The sequence below is a fragment of the Hyalella azteca genome, unplaced genomic scaffold, assembly GCF_000764305.2.
Source record: "Hyalella azteca isolate HAZT.00-mixed unplaced genomic scaffold, Hazt_2.0.2 contig10289, whole genome shotgun sequence".
Classification (NCBI taxonomy): Eukaryota; Metazoa; Arthropoda; class Malacostraca; order Amphipoda; family Hyalellidae; genus Hyalella; species Hyalella azteca.
Window position 1 is genome coordinate 182,975 of NW_025940334.1, and position 15,113 is coordinate 198,087.

At 42.0% G+C, this 15,113-nt stretch overlaps 1 protein-coding gene across 1 annotated transcript; it reads left to right on the forward strand.

The window, feature by feature from the left end:
- The first annotated feature begins 6 nt into the window (after window positions 1-6).
- On the forward strand, window positions 7-13,289 carry LOC108680074. The gene is made up of 13 exons (XM_047882360.1): window positions 7-300; window positions 456-567; window positions 3,835-3,897; window positions 4,060-4,136; window positions 4,545-4,636; window positions 7,778-7,832; window positions 8,259-8,710; window positions 9,168-9,198; window positions 9,519-9,659; window positions 10,356-10,576; window positions 11,355-11,555; window positions 12,236-12,478; window positions 12,729-13,289. Exons 1-13 carry the CDS (start codon window positions 7-9, stop codon window positions 12,979-12,981), a joined length of 2,235 nt encoding a protein of 744 aa, XP_047738316.1. The 3' UTR covers window positions 12,982-13,289.
- Window positions 13,290-15,113: the final 1,824 nt, after the last annotated feature.

Consider the following 15,113-nt stretch of genomic DNA (forward strand, 5'->3'; position numbering starts at 1 on the left):
AGCTCCATGTATGACCTGCAGAGCTCCATGTATGACCTGCAGAGCTCAGTGTATGGCCTGCAGAGCTCAATGTATGACCTGCAGAGCTCAATGTATGACCTGCAGAGCTCAATGTATGACCGGCAGAGCTCAGTGTATGGCCTGCAGAGCTCACTGTATGGCCTGCAGAGCGCAGTGTATTGCCTGCAGAGCTCAGTGTATGGCCTGCAGAGCTCAATGTATGACCTGCAGAGCTCAATGTATGACCTGCAGAGCGCAGTGTATGGCCTGCAGAGCGCAGTGTATGGCCTGCAGAGCTCAGTGTATAGCCTGCAGAGCTCACTGTATGGCCTGCATAGCTCACTGTATGATCTGCAGAGCGCAGTGTATGGCCTGCAGAGCGCAGTGTATGGCCTGCAGAGCTCAGTGTATGGCCTGCAGAGCTCAGTGTATCCTAAAACCCTACCTCTCTGCAGGGGCCGGCCCTGCAGAACTCTCCCTGGCAGTCTCCTGCAGCACGACGGTCTGATGCTGCCGTACAAGCCTGTCATGCTGATCATGCTGGAGGCATCACTCTCAATGCTGCGGGTAAGTACCTAACGTATGCTACGGAGTGTGCAGGTACGTGGGGGGTTCTCTCACCATGCTGTGATGTAAATCACTCTTAATGCTGCACATTTCTGCACCAATCTTCCACTGTTTTCTGCCTCCTTTTGCTGGTCAATGAACTTGAATTGTTAATTCACTCATTTGGCGGCTCGTGAGCAATTGTATGCTTGACACAAGATTTGTCTGATTACTAAGACAAATGTTAGCCAGAAGCAATGTATAGATATATTTTTAATGCAATGTCAAAAGGCGTCATACTATTTATGCGTGTGAGTGAATGTGTGTGCTGCTCAACATTAGTCGGTAGATGGTGTATATATTAAAGGCAGGTTAGCCATATTTTAGGATGTATTGTTACTCCTCACCGTGCATTAGATACGTTTTGTATCTCACCGTATATTCAATACGTTTTCAATACATAGCGCTTTATTATATTCAGTCCTTAATCTGTATCTTTGATTGTTATCTGAAATTTTATGATTTGCTGCCATTTCCTTGAGGTTTACGAAATTACTTATGTAGGCAATGCGATTGTTTTACTTTTCTTTTATTACGATAAGGACTACTCTCTCACCTGAAATTCATTCGAATAAAAAACGTTCAAGACACAAACGCCAATTCAAACATTTTCCGTTGATTAGATCAAACAATATAAAATGACGATAAAAAATGACCGGATGCCCACTCAACGAGTTTTTGCGATCGCTCAAAACTATTTAGCTTTTTTCAGCTTTTCAGCTTTTTGTTCTAGTGCCGTTATTATTGTACTACCTTGACACGTAGGTACGTGTACGGTCAAGAACAAGAATATATCTCGATCAGGAAAGAATATCTCGATCAGGAAAATAAATAGGTCATAGTGTCTGAATAGTGAGTGACACATTTTCTTACTCACATCAGGTGTAGAGAGCCGACGTAGCACTGATACGCCCTTTTGTATGACCAAATTGAGTCAGGATGACCCACATAAGAGCAAAAACTGCGTCGCTATGTGGTCAGTTTTAATCATTTCTGTTAAAGTACCGCGCACCGGGGATGTGGTTTTGATAGCCTGGGATGCTTGCGTTCTGTAGCGTCGAGCAGATCTCGACACGCACACAACAACGGGGTGTTGTGCGCTGCATCCCTAGAGTGTGTTGATGTAGCGCTCCTTGGGGGGATGGAGGTGCATACCTCATGCATGCCCCAGGGGGAGTAAGCACTTGCTTCACGATTGCCCCAATGGGAGGAAGCACATAGAATATAAGTGTCGGCACTGAAGAAATAGGCCCATGAAATGTTGCCGATTCTTGAATTTTTCGTGACTTGATTCACAAGGGAACCGGCCTTTGGAACCCGATCTTTCCATAACTGACGATTGATTGAGGTAACTGCTGGACTTATGGCCTGGTCCGAAGACTTATTGCAACTTTGCAAGGCCCGAAAACTTATTGCAAGGTCCGAAACTTCACACACTCCAATAATAAAAATTACTTGCCTCTTGCGTGCCTCATGGAGGAGGCTCGCGCCCTTGGGTATGAGGCACTTGCCTCATGCGTGCCTCAGAGGAGGCGGCACTTGCCTCACGAGTGCCTTCTGCAAGGCACTCGAGTTTGAGCCTCTGATGCAGTCTCGTGCCGACCATCACGTCGCGAGCTGCGGCTCTCTCTCCGCGTTATCGTATGGCTGGTCACGCCGCCGCTCCATAATTACTTCTCATGTCACGTGCTCAACGAACATGTCATGGTATAGCAAGTCATTTAGGTGCGTGAACTTCACTAAAGTTATTCGTCGAACTTCCGTGGAATGTATGATTTCGCGGTCACTTGCAACGTTACAATATGATTGTGATAGGTTTTGGAAAGCTTTGGTTTTCTGTGACTAATAGCGTTCTGCAGTTCGTGCTTCCGTCTAGCCTTGAGTGCAGGTTTAGGAATACGTAAATGGCAGCCATGCAATTCCTCTAGCTTTGCGTTGCCTCAAAGATGTGCTTGTATTGGTGCAGACACAAGAACTTGTGTGGGCTTTATTTGGGTGGCGGTCTTATAGCTTCTGTTCAGTTGCTAGTCCACTCGGCGCATTCACCTCGTTCATGAGACCAGCTTAATGTGTCTTGCAGTGAAACTCCTGTCATATTATTGGAGTGTGAAGAAAATCCATAATATAATCAGCTCTAACTCAGGAAAAATATACTGCTCAAGCAAATGTGATCAAATTGTTTGCACTTCATTTATGCATTACTGAAAAAAGTATTCGTTTGAAAATATAAATTGCTTCGTAGTAATTAATTCGTGGATACCTAGCGATGTTCTGCTGTGAAGTGCCTACGAATGTCGCGATTATGTGTTTGGAATTTTAATGTTTTTTTTCTTGCATGTACGGTATTCATTTTTGTCAGTAGTTCTCAGGCTGCAAACTGATCACGTATTTATTACCGCTTATTTATGATCTGCTAAAAATTCACGACAGTGTATTGAGTTCTCGCTAACTTAATTTTTATTCTGCATTTCTGAATTAATGCTGACTTACCTTCGGCCATCTATAAGCTGCCTCTTATTTTTACTGAACTAAAGCTCCATACCTGCTAGAGCGAGCGTGCTGGCCTATGTACGTAACTCTAGCTGGGAACGCACGTATACCTGAGCTGCCAAGCTACATGCCGTGTGCTTTGTGGTCGCATTAAATGCCTACCGTCCGTCCGTGTTATTGCTGTCGAGTCCGTATTACTGCTTTTGAGTTCTATTGTGGCTTTTATTGCTGTTATAGCCTACCAGGATAACACACATAACGCTTAGCCTCGATTGCAGCTGCCAGCCTATGAATTCAGTTTGCAGTTAGACGTAAAATTTGCTATGACAATCAATTCAATTTGGGGCAGGGTGGCCCAGTGCATGGTTACAGTTCAGAGAAGGTATAAAAAAAATTGAGCAGAAAGGTGAGGGTTCGATCCCAGCTACCTGTGCAACAGTTTCTAGTCAGAATCGGCGAGGAGGCCGGGCGGTTAAGCACAGCAGAATTGAAGCAGTGAGTTGCGTGTTCGAGGCCGCAACAAACTGAATGTTCTGCGATGTTGAGAATCGGTGACAGGCCAACGGCCTAATAAACGCTAACACCGCTATACTAATACACTTAGGGTTTCAAAATGTTTGACGATGCTGCGTTAATATGTAACGCGTTATTCAAAAGTTATACCAGCTACATTGCGTTCATAAGGATTTCGTTAATAATGTTCATGGGACTAATTACTAATTAATGATGACGTTGCAGGTGATGCCAGCAGGTGGTGCAGTGTTGCAGTGCAGACAACCTCTCTTCCTGCATCTGCTCCTGGCAAGTGACGTTGCATTGTCATCTTTATACTCAAATAAATGAATTGTTTATTGTCCAAATGAAAAACTCAAGTCAACTGTCGAGGATTACGAATTGCTCAAACAGTCGATAATTTTGTATGATTTCCTAGCCTTAACCTTGTGCTCTGCTTTCCCTGCACAGACGACTGGGATTTAACGGTGGGCGAGGCGCCTTTGGTCCCTGCTTCTGCCGTGAGTGATTATTCTAAATTCTCAAGTGTACGTATTCAAATTACTACTTTATTATATAGTGCTTGTTTTTGTACATCAGTTGTATGTCAACGATGTTTCCCGTTGTTCATTGTCTTTATTCTTTGACTGTGTCTACGGGCATACATTTTTTATCGCATTTTCTCATTTATGGAAAAAAGGCGCTATTGTGCTCGTCATGTCCGTATGTCTGTCCGTCCGTCTGTCCGTGACTTCACGTTTTCGTCGACGAGAAAATGCGCTTTCAGTCACTCACTGCAGTGAGTACTGAGTTGTATTATTATTTTAATTTGCGCCCTGCATCAGCATCTTCATGCTGAGATCTGATGATCATGCATTTCATGGTGGTTGATGATTTAACTAAAAATTTTGCAGTCTGGTGAATATTAAATACGTTAATTAATTTATGTTCGACAGGATCTGGACTCTGGGGAAGCAGCTTACGATGCTAGAGAGCAGCTAAGCCTCTACTCCCCTAAACCGGCTTACGATCAGCTAGAGGTCTACAGGTGAGACCAATTAGAGGTCTACAGGTGAGACCAATTAGAGGTCTACAGGTGAGACCAATTAGAGGTCTACAGGTGAGACTAGACTGTCTTCGCACAAACGTTTCTCGTTTTCATTTGACTTGTTGTTTCATGCTGCAAGGATGACCCGCAAGCTCTCTGTGCTTCACGAAGAACGTGAGGACTCGCCCTCGATAACCCCTCGCTCTCGCACCACTGCCCCGCCCACACAACTTGATGCTGTCGCGGCACAACATCGCGTGGCTATCACTAATTCATGCCAGTCAATACTATCCCAGTCTGTCCCTACTCCTGTCCACTTTACAGACCATACCTCTAACCCAACGAAAGATAATGTTCCTCGTGAGGTGCCTGATGTTGGGTTGTTTGGGTTAAACAAAGATTATTCTTCACCGGTCGAGAGCAGTTCTGGTAGCTGCATCACGCCCTTGATGTCACCCTCGTCCATCACGTCGCAGGCTTTGGTGCTGCAATCGCCAGGGTCTCCTTTCTCATCTTCTCCCTTGCCACGCATTTCCGACTTGTTCAATGACGAGGAATCCATTAGCTTTTTGTGGGGCAGCGTGTCATCACCGCCTATCCTTGAAAGCAGTCCTTCGCACTGCACAGACGATATGATTTCTAAATCAAATGAGGAACCTTTATCTCTGCCCGATACTGCCAGTGCTGCCGTGGCGCAGTCTATGACCGATCATCCTGTTATCGCTGCCAGGAGAAGTAGCTTCTTCCGGGACTTAGAGGGACGTGGGCGACTTAATAGCCAAGAAGAGACCGATGTCTCGGTCTCTTCCTCAACGACTTTGCAGCCTTTTATATTGGACTCTGAGAGCGAGCCTCTGATTACGCTCGACAAGGGAAGTGACGACTCGAAAGATAGTCATTCAAGAGGCGCTTTCAGCAGCCTTCCGCTGTCGCAATGTCGGCCACTACAACTTGCCAAGCTCTACACGAAGCTCATGAACCAAAATTCATGTGAGGACAATGGGCCTCCGTCTGCCGTGTCTGGTGACTCAGCGCGCAGTGAACCGAGGCGCGACTCACTGTCATTACCCACCGCCGCATGGGCGCTCCTCACGCGACGTCGGTCCTCAGGCACCTCAGAAGTTTCTCCTCTCAACTCCCCCGTATACTATACACCTCCGGACACTTCCCCGTGGGGATCTTCGCACACTTCCCTCGATTTACCCCACGAAGTTTCAGCGGCCAGGAGCCGACGCAGCAGCGGCGGCAGCACGCCCTTCCTCACCCCCCGGCCTGCGTTCTCCGCGCAGCGATCGCCTCTTGCTCAGGACGCGTCGTGCTTCTCGCGCTCCGATGGTGACGTAAGGCTGAGCTCGAATTTGTTAACGAGTCCGCGTAAAGACGACGATATCGACAGCGACGAATACGATTTCAAACCAACACGTCTTGCCCTGCTGGACGGTCACGTGAGCTCAGCGCCCTGCACTCCTTCATCGTCAGCGCTCAACGCTCAGGACTCCTGCGAGCACCAGCAGCGTTCCCTCGATGCCTCCCTCAGGCTATGATGGCTCCAGTTATGCAACACCAATCGTCTGGAATTGTTCGATATTAGAGAACTAATTGGGCTACTTCAATATTAGTATTATTCACCACCAATAATTGACTTGTATCAAAAATTACCATTACCTTAAATATTACCATTACCACGAACGTTACGCGAATTCGGTTATTTTTTGGTCTACAGTAAATTGTCAAGCAATGTTATGTCGGATTTTTTGACTGGTTGTACAGTCACAGAAATATAAATTCATCGACAGTAGACTTGTCGTGGTGCTAAATGTAGATTATATATTGAGTGTGGCGCCACAATCATTCTATTTCGTAGCTATTACAATATATATTCCTAATATAATAATATTAAGAATATTATATTATAAATCTGTATTAAGTTGTCTCTTCATTGTTTAGCCTCGTAACGCGTCCCTTGTACTGTGGACACAATAAAAGTAATGAGTCAAATTGTCCAAATAGTAACAAACTTTCTGCACGTAGCACTGATACGCTCTTTGCCGGGTAAAAATTGGATTTGGATGACCCACGTGAGCAAGAAGTGAATTTATATTTGGACAAAGTCCTGCCCATTTCCCTGAGTGAGGGAAGGCTGTGCTTCAAGGCCTTCTGTGCCTTATATCTTGTCTTAATTGCCTCCTCATTACGTCTTTTACCTTATAATAATTAATATTCTTATTCTATCTGATTGATAGAATAAGATAAATAGTGTACAGGTTAAAATTATATGTGTTATTAATGGCGCTACTTGCACAATGTGACGATAAAGGCGGTGATAAAGAGCTTCATTAGACCTTCTGAAGACTATTGAAGTTACGATTTTAAACAACATAATTGCAGCTGCTATGCTGTTGATTGCAGCTGCTATGCTGTTAATTGCAGCTGCTATGCTGTTAATTGCAGCTGCTATGCTGTTAATTGCAGCTGCTATGCTGTTAATTGCAGCTGCTATGCTGTTAATTGCAGCTGCTATGCTGTTAATTGCAGCTGCTGGTAGCTCTCGTCCATAAGGAACAGAAGAGTTTCATTAGAGAAAAAAATATAGTGAACTGACGAGACACAATCAAATTAGGATCGATGTTGAAACTTATTCTTGCAGTTTGAGATGAAGAAACCTACTATAATAAGTGTAAAGTTACAGATGTATTTTTGATGTTGCGTATAGTTGTATTTTATACAAGTTTTAGTTTTATTTTCCTATGGGTTTTATTCACCAAGATGCTGCCATACAAGAAGTTTGACGTCTCCAGGTGAGCGTTAGTTCGTCAGAGACATGGCGTCCTAACAACGCTTCAGCACACAAGATATTCCTTATAAGCTTCATTTATTTTTTATTGTTTGTACACAATATTGTTTTATACCAATTTCCTATGCAAATTGTGTTCGCGCGTTTAAAGTTTTTGTTTAGTTTTTAGTCACTTTTCATGCATGGGTCCAATTTTCCGATATTAAATCCTGATCGATTTCTCACGAGGATTGGCTCATATTTTTTTTCAAATTTCTCTGTTTATTCAAGTCTGGATTTTCATTACCTCCCCGCATCATCTCCCGCTACATCACCTCTCACCATCACCACCCTCATCCACACCACAGGTCCGGCAAAGCGACACTAGCGACGTCTGGCAGCGGACCGCCCGCCACTTTAATGGTCAGTGTTGTGAGCCAAACTAAATTAGATGAACAACTTGATCACTTGATTAATTAAATGCTGATAAGAATGAGATACGTTGACCTGATTAGAAGCGCGTCAATGCATATCTTATTTTGGTCCTATCTTTTTAAGATCTATTTTTGCATAGGCTAATCGATGCAAAATTGCTACCACTGGTCCAATTTATTATTTATTGAACTATTCATTGTTAATTAAAATCATACAAGATCGATAATTCAGGTGCAATTGACTTACAAATAGGTGAAAAATACATGAGTTAGGGCATTTCTATCGGCTGTACTAGGTTACCCCATTAATTTAGTCTACTTAAATGGTCATCAATTCTTGGCGCCTTTCTTTTAACACTCGAATGTATATTTTTAATTCTTGATGTATTAAGCTCATATTTTCTGGTATACGCAGGAGTGCAAAGCACTGGAGTGCGAGTCATCAGACTCTCCTGTACCTGTTCCCGATATAAGTACATTAGTTCAAACAGACAACTCTTATAAAGATGATATATCCGTCAGACGAAGACTAAATCAATCTAACCAGCCCCAAGACATGCCTCTTAACAAACCAAAACAAATGCCTTCTCACGAATACGAAGACGCTACGACACGTCAGCCTCTAGATTCGTCGTCGCCCAACGACACCGGAGACGATTATCTGTCCTGTGCTGACGCCATCGTGCGTGTTGAAAAAACTGATGTCGTGCGTGCTGATGCAAGTAACGTCGTGCGTGCTGATAAAGCTGACGTTGCTGTGTGTGCTGATGAAACAGACGTCAGTTGTTCAGAATCGTGGCCTCAGGTGCCTCCTCTCCTCGCCATGGGTCAGCTCATCGAGTCAGCTGGAATACCTCCCTTGGCTGTGTGAGTTGTTTAGCTATTTTTTAGAACTTTCTTTGAAAGCTAATTTAATCGATTGGTTATTTCATTTAATTTAAAGTTGTTAACTTTATTAATAGGTTATTATAATATTTGGTACCCTCGCCTTGTGGATTACACAATGCGGTTGAGATGAGAGCTACAGCAGCAGTTCTTATTATAGATTTTTGCTGAACTGCTTTCAGTTTCTTTTAGTAGCTTATGATTTTTTTGGTTCGAAGCGTCTAGACTTCGGTGCAGTTGACCCGATTTCGTTCTTTTAAGTTCTGCCGTACACTATATTGCAAGCAATTTTTTGAGCTTTAAGCATCAAACCAAATATTCTCATTCAACAACGTATTTGTTTTCTTAAAATATATTCAGTTTGATCTGCCAACTTTCATGCATGTTTTTCTGCCTCTAATGGCTGCCAGCGTCCTCACTCTCTTGTATGTTTGTGCAGAATCGCTGAGCTCTCAGAGGACGAACTGGAGGTGAGCATCATGCTGTTGTTATCGTCACCGCTTCATACCTATAAGTTTTATCCCCACTAATTTTATCCCCGTTTGTTTTATCCACACTAATTTTTCCCAATTGGTTTTTTCACCTCTAATTTTATCCCTTTTGATTTATCCCAAGTGATATATGGCCGCTGATTTCATCCGCGTGTAGTCTTGTCTATCAATGTTCGCTTACTCTTAACCGCTCATTCAAAATGAAGAATATACTCGTCAATACTGAAGTACATGTCACTGCTAGGCTCGTACCTGTCAATCTACCGGTTAATTCTAAAGATGAGCGCATGTATTGACAGAGGGCGTTCAGGCGCGTGGAGTTGTGCGTGCGAATGGACCGCCTGACCCTCACACGACGGCTTGAGGTCCTCAAGCGACAGCGCGACACTTCCCTCACCTCCTACCTCACCGAGCTCGCTGCCCTCCACTCCTGCCTCGATGTCAGAGCCTCTTCGTACTGCGGTTTTTTGATATTTAATGTTTATTTTTGTTACGAAAAATCCTCTTTGCTGTTTTCAGAGTCTAATCTTTCTGCCGTTTTTTTACATTTATTTATTTTGCGGAAACTCCTCATTGCTATTTTCAGAGTCTAATCTTACTGCCGTTTTTAAATTTATTTTTGTTACGAAAAATCCTCATTGCTGTTTTTTTAGGAGAGGCGATTTATTTACGTTGGAAAAAGTCCTTATCGTCGTTTGTAGGATTATTTTTGGTTAAAAGCTCACTATAGCGGTTCTTAAAAGCTATTTATGTTGCAAATCAAATGAGAGCTTACATTAGTTGATTTTTAATGTCGTATGTTTTTATAATTCGAAATTTAAAGCTTCAGTTATATTTTATAGTTTCTGTGTGTCTGATATCTGGGCCATCTTAGATCTTCTCTATAATTATGGGAACGGGTCACATTACTAGAAGCTAGGAGCATGAATGAACGTATTTTTCAATGAGCGCATTTATAAATAAATTCAATTTAACATGAATGAACATAATTGTCAATGAGCGCAATTCAGCTTAAATGAACATGATTGTCAAAAGCCTAATTCAGCTTGAATGAACATGATTATCAATTAGCGTAATCCAGCATGAATAAAAATAATTATCAATGAGCGTAATCATCAATGAAGGTAATTGTGCAGGAGCTGGAGAGCACAAACGAGTGGCCAGAAGTGTCGTCAGTGCGGCGTTGTGTGGCGGTGGTGGCGGTGGCCGTGGACGGTGTGGTGGACGCCTCGCAGCAGTGGGCGGCGGTGCAGCAGGAGTGGCACTTCTCACGCACTGTAGAACTGCTGCAGGCCTACACTAGGCTGGTGGTGCAGCGGCATCAGCAGGCACTCCTGCAGATACGCCAGCTATCAAGGTTATTTATGAGATCTTGCTTTATTATTCTGCTAATGTCACTTTTCATTGTGTTTCCCCTGTTTATGAATCTTCCGTTCCTTATCCAGTTGATGTTCTTACTTGTTATCGTTGACATTTTATATCCTCGGTTATTTATCTTTGTGCAGTAAAAATAATGAATGAAAACTGCATGTGCACCATGTTCGACAGTTGTGAATTTAATCTTCCATTTACTCTGTTTTTATTGCGAAAGATGGTACGAGAATTAACTTGAAACTTAATAATGGATTAGAATATTATGGAATAGTGGATCTCTAATCGAAAGTTAAATTTGATTTGAAACAAAGAATCATTTTCCTGAACGTAAATTACACACTTATTACTTTGTCTGTATTTAATTCTTATTTGCATTCTCGTGGCTCCTTAGCATCTGTTTTCCAACTGTTCAGGGATTTAAATTTCAAAGTGTTTACATGCATGGTAGTTATTAAACCTTATGAATGATCTCATTAAGTCCTAATATGCAACGAAGCTATTATTTATTTATTTAAATTATTATGACATTATTTTGCACAATATCTATTGCTCATTTGTTAGGATAGGAGTGAGTTCTATTTTCCGCATCTAATAGCTTGTCACTAGTCCTAACTCTATTTTCTCTAACCATAATGGTGCCAATTCACTCATAGGTTTGAAAATATTTTAGACCATGATTTTCAACCAACTCACTCATAGGTTCTTAAAGGTTTTCAACCAATTCATTTGAAAGTCCCTAAATGTGTCTTGTTTGACTTCAGCATTGTGAGCGTGCCTGACTTCACCCCATCCTCTACTGGAGACGTTGTCACCAAAAAACCAACTTTACAACGTCGTAACAGCGTCGTCGCGCCCTCACGACCTGCTCGGCGCGGCTCCCTCAGCCTTGAAGCCCTCGCTGCGTTGGCCTCCGACATGAACTCCTCGAAAGCGCTGCTCCAGCCACCTGTAAACCTTGATAAGTATGTGCTGCTCTCTTCATGTTAATTTTGAATAATTTATTCGTACAAAGAACCAATGTGTGCCTTAGTTTTAAAACTTATTTCCATAGTATTATTGGTTTAGAAGGCTATATCAATATTATTCTATGTTTGGAAAGCTTTGCAAATATACTGTTCGTTAGCTTGGATTACTAACGTGTGCAGGAATTTCAAATTTGCCTTTTTTACATTTTAATTTCGAATAACTTTTCTAGAATTTTGACAATTTTAACTTTTGATTGAAATTTTTGAACTGAATCAAGACGCGATTTATAGAATTTCATATTCTAACTAAGCTGAACTGCACGAAACCTTAACGTTGTACTTAACTATATCAGGCGCATTGTGTTTAACATGAATTACTTCTGATCCTGTATCCCACAGCCTTGCTTTACGCTCTACATTATCTTCCAAGCTATGTACGCTAGAAATTTGCAACTAATTCCCCGTTATATTTATTTGAGCTCTTATTCAGTTATTGCGCTGCACTTTTTATCTCTGCATAAATAGCAAACTTGAATCGAATGAGAACCGAATTAGGTACTTGTCCTTTAGGCGACTTCATTTTACCTGTATTTCCTTGGAATGTTCTAGATTTCGTATAATTTCTTTACACTCATAGCTTGCATCCCCTGAATTCTTACAATTAGTTTTATTCACAGAGCGAACCAAATCTCTGAGGAGGAAGACGAAAGCTCGTGCACAGAAGCTCTCGACAAGCGCCTGCCTCGGCAGCGGGCAACGTCTCTCGTGTCGGCGACTAGCGATGACGAAAACAGCGATGAGTCCGAGTCACGTACCGCCCCATTGCTGCACTGCGCCAAAGATCAACCAAATAACTTGGCTAATAAAGCCTCCAGTTGCCCTGAACCTAGTGGGCAACCTTCGAGAAAGAGGTTTACTACGTACGTCCTAAGATTTATGTCAAGTCGTCTTTGCATAATTGGTTTACAAGTGTTAAATAGAGGAATATTCTACTTATGCGAATAGTAATAATTTTGCGGATAGTAAACAATATTTTATTTAGGACATGTATTCGTATGTAATCAGCGAAGTGATGCAGGAAGAGTCTTGTTCAAAAACCGTCTCACCCATCGAGAAATTTTTGTTTGCAAATCTAATATTCCAGTGTGATTTATTAGTCATTTTCCGCAGATGGCAAGACTCGATGCAAACAAAATTCAGACAACTGCGACGGAGCTACTCGATCCGACCTTTGGCCATCGTTACGATACGCCGGGCACTCGTCTGCTTCCTGCTAATGGCGACGATTTTTCTTCTCGTTCGTGCTGTGTTCTGCTGTTCAAACTTTTCTCCCGACTGCCGCAGAGGATGGACATCTGTAATCGAGCCATGCTACCCGTTCGTGCAAACCAATTACATTGGTAGATCGAGCACCTCAACGTGAAACGCGCTTTCATTTTTTTTTCTTTGCTGTGTTGTGATATTTTCGTTCCAGTATTTTGAACCTAGTTTCGTTTTACATGGTACTTAATTACTATGTATGATGGGATTTTATTTTGTCTCGCGGATTTACAAGCGTTTATCGCATACAAATTTACTCATGACGCTGCCTTCCCAACACTTATTCTTGTTGTGGTCGAGCATGTTCTTTTACTTTTTATTGACCGTAGGAAATATTTATATGTATTTGATCATACCTAAAGAGTAAAATGTTGTGCCTTTGTACTCGCGTTAGTAAACTGTTATTTTTTATTGAAGTTTTGTTCACATCCTAAAACTCCGAGATCATACAAATGATACAATTTCTTGTTCTTATAAACAAGCTGAGTTTACAAACAAGCCTCATAACTGATTAGTAGGGAATTTTTCATAAACCGAGTAAACTTGTTGAGGATGCTGTATTTTTTCATACTTTTTAAACACTAAATTAAATTTATCACCCAGCTACCATTATTCTATTAGTAAATCAAGTCTGTATATTGCCAAGATTTATGTCGGCTTCAACCATGTATCCCCATGATGCATGGTTGTTGGTTGAACTATTATAAGGTTGACCCATCAGAAGCCCATTTTTGCGGATATAGCTCGTTGTTCGCCTGTGACGTCACTGATCTCAGTGACGTCAACCAATCCGTCATTCCCATGACGGATTGGTTGACAGGTTTAATCGCATTTCGGTGATTGGTTGATGCCCATGACGTCATTGAGATCAGTGACGTCACAGGGGAACAAAAAGCTCTATCCGCGAAAATTAGCATCTCATGGGTCAACCTACTAGTTCAACCATGATATAGATCAATGATATAGCTCAATGATTTCATGAGCATATGTTTAGTCTTAAAATGCCTCATACCTTTCGGAACAACTGATATCTAGAAGCGATTTTTAATCTACCGTCCGTTGAAAAGATCTGATCTAAAGGCCAGTCTAGTCAAGACTCAAGAAAAGTACAAGAATCGGCGACAGGCCTATCCAGGCGGCCAGGCCTATTCTTTAATGCCGAAGATACTATACTAGTATACTATACTATTCATGCCCATGATGTATCCCAGCCACTGCCGTCGTACACAATCGTTCTGCAGATAGGTAGTTAGGTACCTACCCCGATTGTCTACATTTCCGTGATACTACCTACCTAGCTCTGTTGAAAACGATTTCGAAATTCTACGGTAGCATTCTACGATCCTAGTCAAAATCCCAGCCTTCATGGTATATTGATAAATTGAAGAATGTAAAATCTGATTGCGTTTCGAGGCTGACGCGCGTAACTTAAACAAAAATGGTAAGTCATATACCTTACCTAATGCTAATGGAATCAGGCTTAGCTACTTAGTAATTATTTACCTGACGGTCCTGACCACTTTGTCTTTAGACTAAAAGAAAATGACTTCACTGATAGTCTGATCTGATTCATCTGATGCCCGATGGTGTTGGCTTCATACTCATAGCATTTATTTCATAATTTCAAATACAGTCTTTCTATCCTAATTGAAGTCTAATTCCTATGCCTCCTTAGGCTCCTTAGGTACTCCTTACTGTCTCGACTCAAGCGTCACAGCACCGGGGCACCCCACACTCCACAGGGACCAGGGTCATTATTGCTATTGCCACTTTGCCAGTATTGGTTTGGGTAGCACTTGGGCTACGGCTACCTACAATAAATTCAGATGAGGGTTATTTCCCAAAAGAATATTCATCACATATTAAAGTAAATGTATTGTCTAGAATCTAGAATTTTAGGTCTTGAATATTGATCTTCTATTCATCTATATTTTTGATTATTGAAGCCTTATAAAATAGAAGAGAATGCTTATGAGAATATGAGTTATGAGTTATGACTCCCCCATTTCCCCAGTCCCCACACTCCCACAGGCCAGAGGCCCAGGCCCCAAGGGCCACACCCACAGCCCAATTTGGAATATTGTGCAGAAGTGCAGATGTTTCTTGATATCATGGGCCATAAAGTAGACCATAGTGCCATCATGCCATGATCATAAATTCATGATAGAGGCAAAGCAGAGACTTTTTAAGACTCATTTTCCAGTTCATTTTTGGGTCCTTTAACTATAACTAATA